The sequence below is a fragment of the Musca vetustissima genome, unplaced genomic scaffold (genome assembly GCF_032173495.1).
Source record: "Musca vetustissima isolate MV318-11 ecotype Yass unplaced genomic scaffold, APGP_CSIRO_Mvet_v1 utg32776, whole genome shotgun sequence".
NCBI lineage: Eukaryota > Metazoa > Arthropoda > Insecta > Diptera > Muscidae > Musca > Musca vetustissima.
Genome location: NW_026885501.1, coordinates 1 through 19425, shown reverse-complemented (window position 1 = coordinate 19425; position 19425 = coordinate 1). Strand labels below are relative to the sequence as shown.

The 19425-nt window shown below is 34.3% G+C and overlaps 1 protein-coding gene across 1 annotated transcript; it reads left to right on the top strand.

The window, feature by feature from the left end:
* Positions 1 to 10881: 10881 nt before the first annotated feature.
* On the top strand, positions 10882 to 11319 carry LOC133332764 (broad-complex core protein isoforms 1/2/3/4/5-like). The gene is made up of 2 exons (XM_061541139.1): positions 10882 to 11076; positions 11144 to 11319. Exons 1-2 carry the CDS (start codon positions 10930 to 10932, stop codon positions 11315 to 11317), a joined length of 321 nt encoding a protein of 106 aa, XP_061397123.1. The 5' UTR covers positions 10882 to 10929; the 3' UTR covers positions 11318 to 11319.
* The last annotated feature ends 8106 nt before the right edge of the window (positions 11320 to 19425 follow it).

Here is a 19425-nt window from a genome sequence, read left to right as displayed (position 1 = left end):
ATGAAATATGGAGTCAGGATCACTGTTGAGGTGTAAGATTGAGATATATACAAGTTTTAGAAGTTTGTACTAATGTGTACATAATTTGGAACCATTTTACTTGTGAGTGAACCGATTGTGTTGGAATCCTGAAATTTTAATTTAGGATCACTGTGGAAGTGCAGGATTGGGGTATGTAGGATGTTTTGGAAATTGGTACTACTGTGTTCGAAATTTGGTACAATTTGAATTGTGGGTGAACCAATAGAGTTGGAATCCTGAAACTTGGATTTGGGATCATTGTGGGGGTGTAGGATTGGGGTATGTAGGATGTTTTGGAAATTGGTACAACTGTGTACTAAATTTGGTACAATTTGAATTGTGGGTTAACCGATAGAGTTGGAATCCTGAAATTTTGATTTAGGAACACTGTGGGGGTGTAGAATTGGGTTAAGTAGGAAGTTTTGGAAATTGGTACTACTGTGTACTAAATTTGATACAATTTGAATTGTGGGTGATGCGATAGAGTTGGAATCCTGAAAATTGGATTTAGGTTCACTGTGGAGGTGTAGGATTGGGGTATGTAGGAAGTTTTAGAAATTGGTACTACTGTGTACTAAATTTAGTACGATTTGATTTTTGGTGAACCAATAGAGTTGGAATTCTGAAAATTGGATTTAGGTTCACTGTGGAGGTGTAGGATTGGGGTATGCAGGAAGATTTGAAAATTGGTGCTGCTGCGTACTAAATTTGGTCCAATTAATATTGTGGGTGAACCGATAGAGTTGGAATCCTAAAACTTGGATCTGGGATCATTGTGAGGGTGTAGGGTTGGGGTATGTAGAAAGGTTTGGAAATTGGTACTACTGTGTACTAAATTTGGTACGATTTGATTTGTCGGTGAACCGATAGTGTTGGAATCCTGAAACTTGGAATAAGGACTACTGTCAGGGTGTAGGTTTGGGTTAAGTGGGAAGTTTTGGAAATTCGTACTACTGTGTACAATATTTAGTACAATTTGAATTGTGAATGAACCGATAGAGTTGGAATCCTGAAACTTTGATTTGGGATCATTGTGGGGGTGTAGAGTTTGGGGTATATGGGTTTTTTTAGAAATTTGTACTACTGTGTACTAAATTTGGTACAATTTAAATAGTGCGCGAACCGATAGAGTTGGAATCCTGAAACTGAGATTTAGAAGCATTGTCGGTTTTGGTTAAGTAGCAAGTTTTGGAAATTCGAACTACTGTGTACTAAATTTGGTACAATTTAAATAGTGGGTGAACCAATAGAGTTGGAATCCTGAAACTTGGGATCACTGTGGCGGTTTTGGAAATTGGTACTACTGTGTACCTAATTTTGTCCAATTTGAATAGTGGGTGAACCGATAGAGTTGAAATCCTGAAATTTGAATTTGAAATCATTATGGGGGTGTAGGATCGGGGTATGCAAGAAGTTTTGTTGGATGGTTGAGGAGGGTACTTATGGAAATAATGTGTGCTAAATGGAACTAAATTTGGTAAAAATTTATCAGGATTTAAAGCTCGAATAATGAAATTTGGTACTAAATGGTACTCAAATTCACTTTATGGTCGATATTAATGTGCAGATTTATTTGTTTTTCTGATATATGCAGTATTTTGTGAAAATAACATAATGGATGTGTAGGGTTGAGATATAGAGGTAAATTTGAAAAACATACTATAGGAGAACATTGTTGTACTAAATTGTTCTAAAATTTTAATAATGGTCGATATAGGGTTTTTAAATACATCACACATTCGCTAACGAAGTTGCGGATATATGCTATTTAAAAATATTTTTTTCAATGGCCATATAAAGTTGAACAAAGGCGTGGATTTTTTTTTATATTGTCTATGTTCGATCACTTTTATCCCCAACTGTAATAACATAACAAGGGCAATACCAAAGGGCTGTCGTCGCGTAACAAACCAACACCATAAATAAATACAATGCAATACCTTGTGTTGTTTCGGTTGTATTGTTTTGAGAACTACCTTTTTAAACTTTTAAAAGTCCCAAAAAAAAACAAACGATTTCCCATTGTTGTTGAGATTTTACCAAAAAAAAAAAAAAAAAAAAAAAACAGAAATGCTTTTGACAACTGCGCTATGGCAGCTTCCTGCAGTAATGACTGCTGCAGCAGTTGTTGTATTCATCAGCAGTAGTTGTTATTGTACTTACTCTACATTTTTTAAAACTAGCAACGTTTATACATACTTCTACCAATATAACTCCTCCGAACCATTTTATAGGGATGCTGCTGTTGCTGCGATACAAAGCAACATGTTTTTTTCGAACACAGCAAAAAAAGTTTCTCTCTTTTTTGGTGGGTATTGAAATGCCGCCACTATTTTTTGTTTTGCAGTTTTTGTATTCTCCTTCCTCTTCTTCTTTTACAAATTCACAGTAAAACAGATTTTTTTTTTGTTGTTCACTGAAAAAATATCGACAGACTTTGTTTGAGCTGTTGTGCTGCCATTGACTCTTCAATGGTTAAGCTTTACAATACCTTCCACTACTCTGCTAAGCTTGTTAAGATCTTTTGCAGCAAGGTAAACTCAAAAAACAACAACAAAAATGTTTTTTTTTCGTGAGGCAAACAAAATTCTGTGTACAAAAAACCCGCTGAGCTCTAAAGAGGCTCTGCGGTTTTTCAGTTCAAATGCAACGAACGATACTCTCGCTGTGTGAATTGTTGCAAGAATTGGGGGGGAAAAAGAGTTGCCAGTTTTGGGGGGAATTTTTTTGGTCGAAAAAAAAATAAAAAAAAAATTTTTTGGTCGGATATACTCCCAATCTGAACCGATTTTCACGAAACTTAACACACACCATTCTACTCTTTATTCAGTACGATGTGCCAAATTTCGTGCAAATCGAAAGATATTTAGGGACTTTGGTGCACCATTTACCTTAAATCGGACGAAAATATAAATGGGAGCTATATCTAAATCTGAACCGATTTTCATGAAACTTCGCACATATCATTCTAGACCTAATTCAGTACCCTGTTCCAAATTTCGTGCATATCGAAAGATATATAGCGACATTGGTGGCCCATTTACCTTAAATCGGACGAAAATATATATGGGATCTATATCTAAATCGGAACTGGTTTTCACGAAACATAGCCCACATCATTGTAGGCTCAATTCAGTACGCTATGCTAAATTTCGTGCTAATCGAATAATATATAGGGTCTTTGGTGCACCATTTACCTTAAATCGGACGAAAATATATATGGGAGCTATATCTAAATCTGAACCGATTTTCACGAAACTTAGGCAACATCATTGTAAGCTCAATTCAGTACGTTATGCCAAATTTCGTGCAAATCGAAAGATATTTAGAGATTTTGGTACACCATTTACCTAAAATCGGACGAAAATATATATGGGAGCTATATCTAAATCTGAACCGATTTTCACGAAACTTAGCACACATCATTCTGGACTTTATTCAGTACGCTATGCCAAATTTCGTGCAAATCGAAAGATATTCAGGGACTTTTGTGCACCATTTACCTTAAATCGGACGAAAATATATATGGGAGCTATATCAAAATCTGAACCAATTTTCATGAAACTTAGCACACATCATAGTAGGCGCAATTCAGTACGCTATGCCAAATTTCGTGCAAATCTAAAGATATTTAGGAACTTTGGTGCACCATTTACCTAAAATCGGACGAAAATATATATGGGAGCTATATCTAAATCTGAACCGATTTTCACGAAACTTAGCACACATCATTCTAGACTTTATTCAGTACGTATTACCAAATTTCGTTCAAATCGAAAGATATTTAGAGATTTTGGTACACCATTTACCTAAAATCGGACGAAAATATATATGGGAGCTATATCTAAATCTGAACCAATTTTCATGAAACTTAGCACACATCATAGTAGGCTCAATTCAGTACGCTGTGCCAAATTTCGTCCCAATCGAAAGATATTTAGGGACTTTGGTGCACCATTTACATAAAATCGGATGAGTATATATATGGGAGCTATATCTTTATCTGGACCGATTTTCACGAAACTTAGCCAACATCATTGTAGGCTCAATTCAGTACGCTATGCCAAATTTCGTGCAAATCGAAAGATATTTAGGGACTTTGGTGCACCATTTACCTTAAATCGGACGATTATATATATGGGAGCTATATCTAAATCTGAACCGATTTTCACGAAATTTAGCACACATCATTCTAGACTTTATTCAGTACGCTTTGCCAAATTTCGTACAAATCGAAAGATACATAACGACATTGGTGGCCCATTTACCTTAAATCGGACGAAAATATATATGGGACCGATTTTCTCGAAACTTAACATACATCATTCAAGACTCAGTTCAGTATGCTATGCTAAATTTCGTACAAATCGAAAGATATTTAGGGACTTTGGCGCACCATTTACCTTAAATCGGACGATTATATATATGGAAGCTATATCTAAATCTGAACCGATTTTCACGAAATTTAACACACACCATTCTACTCTTTATTCAGTACTCAATGCAAAATTTCGTGCAAATCGAAAGCTATTTAGGAACTTTGGTGCACCATTTAACTTAAATCGGACGAAAATATATATATGGGAGCTATATCTAAATCTGAACCGATTTTTCCCAATTTTAATAGAGTTCGTCCTTGGGCCAAATAAATGTGATGTGCCAAATTCCATCCAATTCGCATCATAATTGCGACCTGTACTTTGTTTACAATTTAACATGGACAGACAGACGGACGAACGGACACGCATAAATCGAATATTTTTTTGAGTTTTTTTGGAGGCTTACAATCAAAAAAGGAAATTTCGATATCCATAGAAGTTGTGGATTTTCAAAAATATTTTTTCGTATTTTTTTGAAATTAAATGGCAACCCTTTAACAGCCACCGAACGCCATATGCCACCACCATCGAACAATGCAATTTGCAAAAAAATGCAATTGAAGGGTTTTTTAAATACATTTCAAAATCAATTTTCGTTTTAATTCGACGAGGTATGGGTTATGCTTCAGATATTTGTTATTGTCGTCGTTGTTGTATTTTGTTGCATTGTCTTGGATTTCTGTTTTTTTAATTTTATGCAAAAAACTCGGGCAGAGAAGTGACAGGGGACCGGACCGAGCGATATTAAAAAATTAAAGTCACCCTGGAAAATTGTATTTGTCTGTACGTGTATGCCAGTCGATATAAAGGGGTTATTGTTTTATATCTGCCTATAAATGTAGAAAATCTCGATGTTATTGTTGCTGTTGTTGTCGGATTTATGCAAATTGCAGAGCTGAGCAACAACAACTATACAATTGTTTTGGAGGTTATTATTTTAATTTCTAATTAGAGAAACATATTTTGCAAATGGCTATTCGAAAAAAAGGTCATTGATTTTTTTTAAGTTTTGAAAAATAAAAAAATGAGAGGAATATATTTAGAGATTTTTTCAGGGACATGCACAGGAGTAAGATTTTATCCAAAACTAGTTTGCGGTGATTATAAAAGTCATGGATTTTTCAAAAGTATATTTTTTTGAGGTCTATAAAAGGCGTAGATTTATTAAAAATATTTTTTCGACGCCTACAGGAGCCATGGATTTTTTTAAAACGGGACGGTGAGAGACTTAGATTTAAAAAAAAAAATAAATTTTTTGGGGACTGTAAGAGGCGTGTATATATTATACCCTACACAACTATGTCGTCAGGGTATTATAGCTTTGTGTAGCACCAAGAGTTGGCAACGCCGCGAAATATTGGTCCTAGACCCACCTTTATGTATACCGATGGTCATATTTCGACTAGCTGAGTCGATCCGTCCGTCCGTCTCTCCATTATAATTTGTAAACACGATACAGGCCACAGTTATGGAACAATATTCACGAAATTTTGCATATAGGATGTGTTCGGGCCAATAAAGACCCCTATTGTTTTCGGTAAAGATCGAATGTAGGAAATATTTAAACATGTATTAACATATTATTTTATTTTCACAGAAAATTGCATATGTCAGAAAAGAATCCACCCATTAATATCGACCATAAATTAAATTTGAGTAACACTTAGTACCAAATTTCATGATTCGCGCTCTTAGTATCCATAAGTACCCTCCTCAACCATCTAACAAAACTTCCTGCAAACCCTGATCCTACGCCCCCACAATGATTCTAAATTCAAATTTCAGGATTCCAACTCTATTGGTTCACCCACAATTCAAATTGTACGAAATTAAATACACAGTAGTACGAATTTCCAAAACTTCCAACTTAACCCAAACCAACACACCCACATTGATTCCAAATTCAAATTTCAGGATTCCAACTCTATTGGTTCACCCACAATTCAAATTGTACCAAATTTAGTACAAAGTAGTACGAATTTCCAGAACCTTCTTCTTACACCCCCACAGTGATCCTAAAATTTCAGGATTTCAACTCTATCGGTTCACCCACAATTCAAATTGTACTAAATTTAGTACACAGTAGTAAGAATTTCAAAAACGTCCTTCTTACACCGAACATACACACCCATAGTGATCCTAAATCCAGGTTTCTGGATTCCAACACTATCATTCACCCACAATTTAAAATGGACCAAATTTAGTACACAGTAGTACGAATTTCCAAAACCTCCTTCTTACACCCCCACAGTGATCCTAAAATTTCAGGATTCCAACTCTATCGGTTCACCCACAATTCAAATTGTACTAAATTTAGTACACAGTAGTAAGAATTTCAAAAACGTCCTTCTTACACCGAACATACACACCCATAGTGATCCTAAATCCAGGTTTCTGGATTCCAACTCTATCGCTTCATCCAAAACTTAAATTGTACCAAATTTAGTACACAGTAGTACTTATTTCCAAAACCTCCTTTCTACCCAAAGCCAACACCCCCACAGTGATCTGAAATCTATGTTTCAGGATTGAAACTCTATCAGTTCACCCACAATTCAAATTGTACCAAATTTAGTACACAGTAGTACCATTTTCCAAAACTACCTACATACCCCAATTCTACACCCCCACAGTGATCCCAAATCCAAATTTCAGGATTCAAACTCTATCGCTTCATCCACAACTTAAATTGTACGAAATTTAGTACACATTAGTACAAATTTCTAAAACTTCCTACATATCTCAATCTTACACCTCAACAATGATCCTGACTCCAAATTTCATGATTCTAGCTCTATTGGTTCACCTAAAATTCAACTTGTACCAAAATTTAGTACCTTTTAGTACCCATAAGTGTTATTTTCTTATACTGAATCCTGACCCCAATCCTACACCTCTACAATGATCCTGACCTCAAATTTCATTGTTCGCGCTCTATCGGTTCACCCAAATCCAAATTGTACCAATTATAGTACGATTTAGTACTTTTCGTACACATAAGTAAAAAAAGTCGCAAAACTACGTACATATTCCAATCCTACATTCCGACTGTAATGTTAATGTCAAATTTCAGAATTCCAGCTCGATTTGTATCTCCAAATTCCAACTCTATTGGTTCACCTAAAATTCAAATTGTACCAAATTTGGTACACATTAGTACAAATGTCTTCATACATATCTCAATCTTACAACTCAACAGTGATCCTGACTCCAAATTTCATGTTTCTTGCTCTATTGGTTCACCTAAAATTCAAATTGTACCAAATTTAGTACCATTTAGTACCACCGATAAGTAATAATGTCTTAAACTGAGTCCCAAACCCCAATCCTACACCTCCACAATGATCCTAACTTCAAATTCCATTGTTCGCGCTCTATCGCTTCACCCAATTCCAAATTGTACGAATTATAGTACGATTTAGTACTTTTCGTACACATAAGTAAAAAAGTTCCAAAACTACGTTCATATCTCAATCCTACATTCCGACTGTAATGTTAATTTAAAATTTCAGGATTCCAGCTCGATTTGTGTCTCCAAATTCTAACTCTATTGGTTCACTCACAATTCAAATGGTACCAAATTTGGTACCCATCAGTACAAATGTCTTCATACATATCTCAATCTTACAACTCAACAGTGATCCTGACTCCAAATTTCATTATTCTAGCTCTATTGGTTCGCCTAAAATTCAAATTGTACCAAATTTAGTACCTTTTAGTACCCATAAATAATAATGTCTTAAACTGAGTCCTGAACCTCAATCCCACACCCCAACAGTGATCCTGACATCAAATTCCATTATCCCCGCTCCATCGGTTCACCCAAATCCAAATTGTACCAATTGTAGTACGATTTAGTACTTTTCGTTCACATAAGTAAAAAAGTTCCAAAACTACGTACATATTCCAATCATACATTCCGACTGTAATGTTCATTTAAAATTTCAGGACTCCAGCTCGATTTGTATCTCCAAATTCCAACGCCATTGGTTCACTCAAAATTCAAATGGTACCAAATTTGGTACCCATTAGTATAAATTTCTTCATACATATCTCAATCTTACAACTCAACAGTGATCCTGACTCCAAATTTCATTATTCTAGCTCTATTGGTTCGCCTAAAATTCAAATTGTACCAAATTTAGTACACAGTAGTACCATTTTCCAAAACTTCCTACATACCCCAAACCTACACTCTCACAGTCATCCTAAATCCAAGTTTCAGGATTCCAACTCTATCGCTTCATCCACAACTTAAATTGTACCAAATTTAGTACACAGTAGTACTTATTTCCAAAACCTCCTTCCTACCCCAAACCTACACTCCCATAGTAATTCTAAATCCACGTTTCAGGATTACAACTCTATCGCTTCACCCACAATTTAAATTGGACCAAATTTAGTACACAGTAGTACGAATTTCAAAAACTTCCAACTTAACCCGAACCAAAACCCCCACAGTGATCCAAAATTTAAATTTCAGGATTCTGATCGATTCATCCACAACTTAAATTGTACGAAATTTAGTACACATTAGTACAAATTTTTAAAACTTCCTACATATCTCAATCTTACACCTCAACAATGATCCTGACTCCAAATTTCATGTTTCTTGCTCTATTGGTTCACCTAAAATTCAATTTGTACCAAATTTAGTACCATTTAGTACCCCTAAGTATTAATTTGTTAAACTGAATCCTACCCTAATCCTACATCCCTACAATGATCCTAACTCAACATTTCATTGTTCCAGCTCTATCGGTTCACCCAAATCCATATTGTACCAATTATAGTACGATTTAGTACTTTTCGTACATATAAGTAAAAAAAGTTCCAAAACTACGTACATATTCCAATCCTACATTCCGACTGTAATGTTAATTTCAAATTTCAGGATTCCAGCTCGATTTTTATCTCCAAATTCCAACTCTATTGGTTCACCTAAAATTCAAATTGTACCAAATTTGGTACCCATCAGTACAAATTTCTTTATACATATCTCAATCTTACACCTCAACAATGATCCTGACTCCAAATTTCATGATTCTGGCTCTATTGGTTCACCAAAAAATTTAAATTGTACCAAATTTAGTACCTTTTAGTACCCATAAGTATTATTTTCTTAAACTGAATCCTGACCCCAATCCCACACCCCTACAGTGATCCTGACTCCAAATTTCATTGTTCGCACTCTATCGGTTCACCCAAATCCAAATTGTACCAATTATAGTACGAATTAGAACTTTTCGTACACATAAGTAAAAAAGTTCCAAAACTAGGTACAAATTTCAATCCTACATTCCGACTGTAATGTTAATTTCAATTTTCAGGATTCCAGTTCGATTTGTATCTCCAAATTAAATGTGTACCAAATATAGTACCATATAGTATTTTTCGTACACATGAGTACACGTTTTCAAAACCATCTCCTTAAATTGACCGTACATCTCAATCCTAATTCGCAGTCCAAATTTCAAGCCTGTGAATGGATAGAACTAATCACAGGCTACGAAATTGTACCAAATTAAGTACATTTTAGTACTTTTCGGATAGTTATAGTTCGAATTTCCAAAAAACCCTTTGGTACATCTATCCTACACTCCATAAGCGATCTCCAATCCAAATTCCACCGGTTTGCCAAATACAAATGGAATCACATTTAGTACTTTTCGTACCGTTCTAGTACGAATTTCCAAAAACCCAGCCTTATCTGTCACCTTTGGACCAAGAGTGACCCTCACCCAAAATTTCAAGATTCTAGCTTCAGCCGTTTCGTCTGGGCGTTGATGAATCGTTAAATCAGTCTCTATTGTAATCATTTCGCCTGCGGAGGATATCGAGATAAATAACTAGAACGTAAGTTTCGATATATGAAATATAGCCCGCATTTAGGCCTAGCCACTGTGTGGGAGATTCCAGAAGGAGTGGATCGATATTCCCCATCTTCGAAATTGAACTAAGTTTGGAAGAAATAATAAGATGGGCAAAGTTTGAATGAAATGTAAATTTTCTGAAACTGGTCTATTACCTTGCGCCGATTTTTACCAACAGATTTTTTATGGCCTTTTAGTATTTTTTTTAATATTTTTTTTACATTTTTTATTAATAATTTTTTTTTTATTTCTTTCTTCTTTCAGAACGTATTATTGAATTAAAACAACAACAAGAAATCATCGTAACAACAAAACTGAATTAAAATTTATATACAAAAAATTGGAAATTTTGTATCGAAAGAGAATTTGCATAACAGCACCAGCGCATACAACTATTATTTCACTAAGCCAAGTGACTACACCCGAACGTACGCTGTAGAGCAGACAACAATTTAGCAGCTCAGCATCGTCATTATATCAAACAAATACTACTATTTCGATCAATTAAATAGTAGAAAAAAAGAACAACAAGAAGAAGAGCTACAACAACAACGTGACGCCAACTTAAGGCAAGGCAACAAAAACAACAACAAACCCCTCTATAACAACAATTACAACAAAATACCAGCAACAAAAAGAAAAACAACGGCAACAAAATGGCTCAACGAAGTCATCAATATTTTAGTTTACGATGGAACAACTATCAGAACACCATGACTTCGGTGTTCCAACAGTTGCGCGAGGATCTATCGTTTGTCGATGTCACCCTCTCCTGTGAACATGGTTCACTCAAGGCCCACAAGGTATGTGCACTTGAATACGATTTGAGGTTTACTCATATTAATGCATATTTTCTATTTTCTCTTCCAGGTGGTCCTATCCGCTTGTTCATCATATTTTCAAAAGCTTCTGTTGGAGAATCCCTGCAAACATCCAACGATTATATTGCCGGGCGATATTATATTCACAGATTTGAAAACCATCATTGATTTTGTATATCGCGGTGAAATTGATGTTACCGAATCTGAATTACAGGTAAGTTGATTAGAAGTTAAAATTAAGAATATTCAAATTTGGAACCTTAAATAGCAAATAAATCTAGTCATATTAGCGGCCTGTAAGAGGCGAGGATTTTTTAAAAAAATTTTAAATTTTAAGGAGATTGAGATTTTTTAAATATTTTTTTTTTTTTTCAAGGACTATAAGTAGGAGGCTTGGATTTTTTAAATATTTTTTAAGGTCTATAGGAGCCCTGTCATCCTATTGGACTAATCATTCTAGTTCCTTCCCCCTAAAATGTTTAGAGGACTATATGGAGGAGATTGAGATTTATTTTAATATTTTTTTTTCAAGGACTATAAGTAGGAGGCTTGGATTTTTAAATTTTTTTAAGGTCTATAGAAGCCCTGTCATCCTATTGGACTACACATTGTAGTACCTTCTTCTTAAAAAGGGTTAAAAATTTTAAATATCGTAGATAACAAAAATTTAAATTCAATAATCAGCGAACTGGACATATCGATTATAATAATTTACTAGACCTCTATACAGTTTGAAGGTGGGGCCAATGGGTGCACCCTGCCCCACATAATGTTCGGACTTGATCTAGGATTGGTAAAAAAGTTCTACCCAATGTACCAAATTTCAGCAAATCGGTTGAAAGACGCGCTCAAGAACCCTAAAATATCGAAAATTGAGGGGTGCCGTTATATGGGGGCTACCGGAAAAAGTGGAACAATATTTATAATTTTTAGTGGAGACATTTAATAAGAACCCATTGTACCAAATTTCAGCCAATTCTGTTGAATAATGCACTTAAGAATTGCAAAATATCGAAAATGGGGGTTACGATTATATGAGGGCTACAAGAAGAGGGGACCGATATTTATAATTTTTAGTGAAGACATTTGGTACTCAATTAGAACCCAATTTTCCGCGTATTCGGTTGGAAAACGCGCTCAATGACCCTAAGGTATCGAAAATTGGGTGGTTCCCTTATAAGGGGGCTAACAGAAAAAGTGGACCGATATTTATAATTTTTAGTGGAGACCTTTAGAACTCAATAAGAAACCTATGTACCAAATTTCAGCCAATTCGATTGAAAAACTCGCTCAAGAACCCCCAAAATATCGAAAATTGTGTGGTACCGTTATATGGGGGCTACCAGTAAGTGGACCGATATTAATAATTTTTTGTGTAGACCTTTAGTACTCAATAAGAACCCACGCTTAAGAATCCTTAAATATCGAAAATTGGCGAGTATCATTATATGGGGGCTACCAGAATAAGTGGATCGATATTTATAATTTTTAGTGGAGATTTTTAGTATTCAATAAGAACCCTATGTAGTAAATTTCAACGAATTCGGCTGAAAACGCGCTCTAGAACCTCAAAATACCGAAAATTGGGTGGTTCACTTATATGACAGCTACCAGAAAATGTGGACCGATATTTATAATTTTTAGTGGGGATATTTGATACCCAATAATAACCCAACGTACCAAATTTCAGCGTATTCGGTTGGAAAACGCGCTCAAGAACCTCAAAATACCGAAAATTGGCGTGTACCGTTATATGGGTTCTACCGGAAAAAAGTGGAACTATATATATTGTTTTTAGTGGAGAGATTTGTTACCCAATAAGAACCCAATGCACCAAACTTCAACGAATTCGGTTAAAAAACACGCTCAAGAACCCCATAAAACCCCCATAAAATTGGGCGATACCTTATAGGGTACCAGTAAAAGTGGACCGATATTGATAATTTTTAGTGGAGACATTTGGAACTCAATAAGAACCCATTGTACCAAATTTCAGCGAATTCGGTTGAAAAACGCGCCTAAGAACCCCAAAATACCGAAATTTGTAGCGTACCGCTATATGGGGGCTACCGGAAAAAGTGAAGCAATATTGATAATTTGTAGTTGAGACATTTGGTACCCAATAAGAACCCATCGTACCAAATTTCAACGAATTCGATTGAAAATGCGCTTAGGAATCTCAAAATATAGAAAATGGGAGGGCACCCTTATAAGGAGGTATAGCTAACATGGACTGATATAGCCCATCTTCGAACTTCACCTGCCTTCAGAAAAAAAAATGACTCTATGCAAAATTTTGGCAATTCAATTCGTTTAGAGGCTAGAGAGATTACAACAGACAGGCGGACATACGGACATGCTTAGATCGGAATAGAATTTTACGCCGATCAAGAATATATTAGGTTGGGGGAGGAAATCCATTATTTTTGTATGAACTATAGGACTTTATTTGCAAAAAAAAAACTAGTAGTCGATTTTCACAATCCTCCCTAGATACCAAATTTTGTTATCATTAAAGAAATTTCGCAATGCAAGAAAAATATAATCGCTGGGTGTCAATGGCGGATGCATTAAAACTCCCGAGGTTTCTGGCGAGTCTCTGTAGATGTGTGTGGCCTAGCGTTGTCCTGGTGGAACACGACACCTCTCCTGTTGGCCAATTCTGGCTGTTTCTGGTCAATAGCTGATGAGAGTAGAGATCCGAATTTAGCGTTTGGCCTACTCATAATACTCGAGTAGTCGATTTTCACAATCCGCCCTAGATACCAAATTTTGTATCATTAAAGAAATTTTACCATGCAAGAAAAAATATTGTAATCGCTTGGTGCCAAGTCCGGACTATATGGTGGATGCATTAAAACTTCTCAACCAAACTCCAGAAGTTTCTGGCGAGTCATTGTAGATGTGTGTGGCCTAGAATTGTCCTGGTGGAACACGACACCTCTCCTGTTGGCCAATTTTGTCAGTTTCTGGTCAATTGCTGTCTCCAAACAGCGGTCCGGTTGTTGAAAATAGAGATCAGAATTTAGCGTTTGGCCATATGGAAGCAATTTACAACAAATTATACCCTTCCACTCCTACCAAATACATAGCAGAACCTTCCTGGCCGTTAGTCTTGGTTTGGCCATCGTTTGAGGTGCGCTTCACCGCTCTTTGACCACGATCAGTGTTGCACAGGGTTATCGTAGTATGTGATCCATTTCTTATCTCCAGTAAACCATCCGTTTAAGAAATGGGTCTACCTCATTGCTTTTGGCCAAGGCTTCGCAGATGAAAATTCGATCCATCCTATTTTTTCTGTTAATTGGTGTGGCACCCAGATATCGAACTTCTTTTTGAATCCAGCTTTGTGTAAATGGTTTAAAACAGTTTTATGGTCGGTTTTTAGATTCTGAGCGATGTTACGACTGCTAACATGCCCCGTTAACTTCGATCCTTTCACCGATTTTATCGGCATTTTTTCGAAGACCTGTCCGAGGTGCATCTTTAACAACAAAAATTCCTGAACGGAATCTACGAAACCAAAATTGCACATAATTGCCTGTTACAGTATCGGAATCATAAACACCATTCACAATTTTAGCCGCTTGACTTGCATTTTCGCATTTGTCAAACTGTAAAATGAATCGAATTGTTCACTTTCCCACCTAATATATACTTAATAGGGTCAGAAATGATTATTTCGATGCGTTAGAAACGGAAAAACAAAATGTATATACCCTCCATGCTATGGTGGAGGGTATAAAAATGTCCAAGGACTCGATATGTTTCACAAAAAACATTCCTCATTCGATTTATTCCTCATTCCCAAAATTATTCTACAATAGCCCCAACCAAACAAACAAACGTTTTCTTCTAAAATTTAATTTAGACATAGCTCCATAGCTTGACCTATGGCGAATTTGTCCTTCTGGGTTCTTAATATAGGTAGACTAACAAAGGGATTTCATCCACATAAGGAATTTTCGATTCCCCAGACCATGATGCTATTAAAACATCATTTACAACCATATGATGACGACCTGTCTGTGTAATCACGGCCTCTGCCATGCGCTCAACTCGTGTGAGTTAAAGGCGGGCTTATTTTACTGCAGTTAACAGTCTGTAGTGAATGTTGTCATTATGACGGTTGTGGAATTTGCTAACAAATAAATGGTTGATGGTTTGGAACTTGGCTAACATGTTAACTAACCATACGTGGTGAAATGGTGTATTTTCAATGATGTACTAAAAATGATAACATTTATGGTCGCCCTGTTATAACACACAATCCTTTCTTTAAGTAACAGGGTGACATATACTAATATCACTGTTAGCCTACATTACAGAGATGAGGTTCTGACGGTTTAATTTTAAAAAATGAAATGTACCAAAACCTACAGTTCAGAAGTGCCTAGAATATATATTCCTAAAGAAGACAAGGGGAGGAGGATATTCCTAAAAATACTGAAGTTTTTTTCTACGACCAGAAGGTCTTCTCATAGGCCAACAGAATTTATTTTTATAGAATATTAGAAGGTATTTTTTATAGAAGACCTGGAGATCTTCTACAAGAAGATCAGGAGATCTCCCTATATAAGACCAGAAGAACTACTCATTTTCATACGAGAAAGTCTCATCGTAGAAGACCAAATATGTCCTCTTATAGGAGACCACAGAAAGTCTTCTCATAGAAGACCATAGGGCCTTCTTTTTATAGATGAATAGAAACTCTTCATTTCAAAAAATACCTGAAGGTCTTCTCATAGAAGACAAGAAGCAGTTCTCATAGGGGGCCAGAAGGTATTCTTATAGAAGAGGACCTATTTTTTCATTTTTCATCCTTCGTCTGAAGGATTTTGACAAGCCAAAGTCAACATTTTTAATACCCAATAAGAACCCATTGTACCAAATTTCAGTGAATTCGGTTGAAAATGCGCTTAAGGATCCCAAAATACCGAAAATCTTGGGCGGCTACCGTTATATGGGGGCTATCAGAAAAAGTGGATCTATATTTATTATTTTTAGTAGAGACATTTGGTACCCAATAAGAACCCATTGTACCAAATTTCAGCGAATTGGTTGAAAAACACGCTCAAGAACCATAAAATACCGAAAAATTTGGTGGTGCCCCTATATGGGGGCTACCAGAAAAAATGGACCAATATTTATTTATTTTAGTGGAAATATGTGGTACTCAATAAGAACCAAATGTACCAACTTTCAGCGAATTTGGTTGAAAAACACGCTCAATTACCCCGAAATATCGATAATTGGAGGTTACGGCTATATGGGAGCTACCACAAAAAGTGGACCTATATTTATTATTTTTAGTGGAGAGATTTGGCACCCAATAAGAACCCAATGTACCAACTTTTAGCGAATTCGGTTGAAAAACGCGCTTAAGAATCCCAAAGTATCGAAAATTGCGGGGTACTGTTATATGGGAGCTACCAGGAAAAGTGGACCGAAATTTATATTTTTTAGTGGAAACGTTTGGTACTCAATAACAGAAGAGACCAGAAGGTATTCTTGTAGAAGACCTATTTTTTCATTTTTCATCCTACGTCCGATGAGACCCTCTTCCTTACCAAGTTAATGTCAAATTTGGTTTGAGTAACTGGGGTGGGCGACAGTGAGCGTGATTGTGCGTGAGATTAGTTTTTTTTTTAATTTTTTATGTCTGCCTGTGTAACAACGAAAGTTTTAGTTGCCTTTGTATGGCTACTTGTGTGTGTGTGTGTGCGAGCGTGTCAAACAATTTGTTTGCCAGTGCTAACTAACATTTGCCTTTACCTAAAGAGCTTTCGTAACACTTGTCTATGCTTCGTGTGTTGTGCATCATTCAAACACATCGTTAACTCTTCGTGCGATACGACGATGGCAGTGAGTGTAGTTTGTTTTTTAACTATGTCTATTTTCTTTGCTTTGCTTGTTGGTAGTAGTTGTCGTTCGGCGTCGTCGTTTTTTAGCACTTCGTTTCGTCGTTTCATAATCCTTTACAACTACTTCGTGTCTGACGACTAACAATGATGTTGTTATTAATTGCATAGACTTATCGTGTGGAGTAGTAGTAGTCGTCGTCATTTTGGTTAGGTTGTTTGTGTATGTTTGTGTATGTGTGTGTTTGTTTGATTGTTTATGCCTAGGAGTTATTCTTGGTGTGCTGCTTCTACTGTTGCTTACATTGTCCGCGGCATGTCGTCTTTTGCTCTTCGTAATAAGGGATTGCAATTGGGTGATTCAATTTGAATTTGAAGGGAAGTTTAGAATTCGAAATAGAAATTAAAATTATTATTTTGAAGGAATATAAAGGTTTCGATTTTAAAATTTTGAAATCAATTTGAAAATTTTGAAAACAATTTGAAATTTTTTTATTTTTCGAAAATTTTGGAAGTTTGCGTTTTTCTATTGTTCTTAAATTTATTATTTTTATTGAAATCCAATTTCAAATGCATATTTAAGGCATTAAAAAACTACAATTGTTAGTTTTTGTTATGTTCGAAATTTTTCGAACTTAAATTTTGTTTCTTGAAAATTACATTTAAATGTTATTTAGGGTTAAATTATTTCATTATTTGGTAAATTCATGCAATTTCGTTATGTTCGAAATTTTTCGAACTTCTCTATTTTCTTTGAAATTGCTTTGTATATCGATTTTCATGTGAAATAAAACCTCAAGTTTTTATTTGAAAAGTATTTCTTGTAAAAAATACTACATTTTTAAAATTCTGTTATGTTCGAAAAATTTCGAACATTGATTTTTCATCAAAAAGTTCTCAAAATAAATGTTTTAAAGTGAAATTAGACTATTATTGCATATTTACAAGTTATTTGCTGCCTTAAAATTATAAAATTTGACATTCTTTTATGTTCGAAAATTTTTAAATTTGGATTTTTTCATCGAAATTGTTTTCAAATTTTGTTTCGTATGTGAAATTAAACCTCATCTGTTTATTCAAAAAGTATTTATTGAAGAAAAAGTAAAATTTTCAACATTTTGGAATGTTCGAAAATGTTCGAACTTCGATTTGGTGCTTGAAAATTCCATATAAATGTTATTTAGGGTTAAATTATGATATATAATTTCATTATTTGGTAAATTCATACAATTTCGTTATGTTCGAAAATTTTCGAACTTTGTTTTTTTGTAATTTTCATGTATAATAAAACATCAAATTTTTTATTTAAGAGGTATTTCTTTTTAAAAAAATACTAAAATTTAAAAATTCTCTTATGTTCGAAAAATTTCGAACATTGATTTTTCATCAAAAATTTCTCAAATGAAGTGTTTTATAGTGATATTTGACTTCTATTGCAAATTTCAAATTATCTGCTGCTTTAAAATGATAAAGTTTCACATTATTTTATGTTCGAAAAATTTCGAATTTGCATTTTTTTTCGAAATTGTTTAAAAGTTTTGATTTGTATGTTAAATCAAATCTCATCGTTTCATTAAAAATTTATTTATTGATGAACAAAAAAAAAAAAAAAAAAAAAATCCACATTTTGTGATGTTCGAAAAATTTCGATTTTCAAAATTTTCTTCGAAATTGTTTTAAAAATTATATTTTTATGTAAAATCAAACATCATAATTTCATTAAAAATGTATTTATTGATAAAAAGAAATAAAATTTTCACTATTTTGTCATGTTCGAAAATTTTCGAACTTGGATTTTTCTTCGAAATTGTTTAAAAATTTGATTTGTATGTTAAATCAAACCTTACATATTCATTAAAAATGTATTTATATTTGAAAAAGTAAAATTTTCCACATTTTGTAATGTTCGAAAATTTTCAAACTTCGATTTTCTTCGAAATTGTTTAAAATGTATGATTTGTATGTAAAATCAAACCTCATCGTTTCATTAAAAATTTATTTCTTAATAAAAAAGTACGATTTTCCACAGTTTGTGATGTTCGAAAATATTCGAACTTTAATTTTTCTTCGAAATTGTTTTAAAAATTGGATTTTTTATCTGAAATCAAACCTCATATATTCATAAAAAATGATTTATGAATGAAAAAATAAAATTTTCAACTTTTTGTTATGTTCGAAATTTTTCGAACTTTGATTTGTTCTTCGAAATCGTTTTAAAAATTTCATTTGTATGTAAAATCTTTTCATTACAAAATTATTTATTGATTAACAAATAAAATTTTTAACATTTTGTGATGTTCGAAATTTTTCGAAATTGTTTTAAAAATGTCATACAAATGAAAATCAAACCTCATATATTCATTAAAAAATTACTTATTGATACAAAAAATAAAATTTTGCACATTTTGTAATGTTCAAAAATTTTCGAAAAATGATTTATGAATGAAAAAATAAAATTTTCAATTTTTTG

What these genes read in the sequence shown, in the direction of transcription:
- LOC133332764 (XM_061541139.1), top strand. Translation starts at nt 10,930, where the DNA reads ATGGCTCAACGAAGTCATCAATATTTTAGTTTACGATGGAACAACTAT. An exon ending in GTTCACTCAAGGCCCACAAG is followed by an intron (nt 11,077 to 11,143) that starts GTATGTGCACTT and finishes TTTCTCTTCCAG; the next exon opens with GTGGTCCTATCCGCTTGTTC.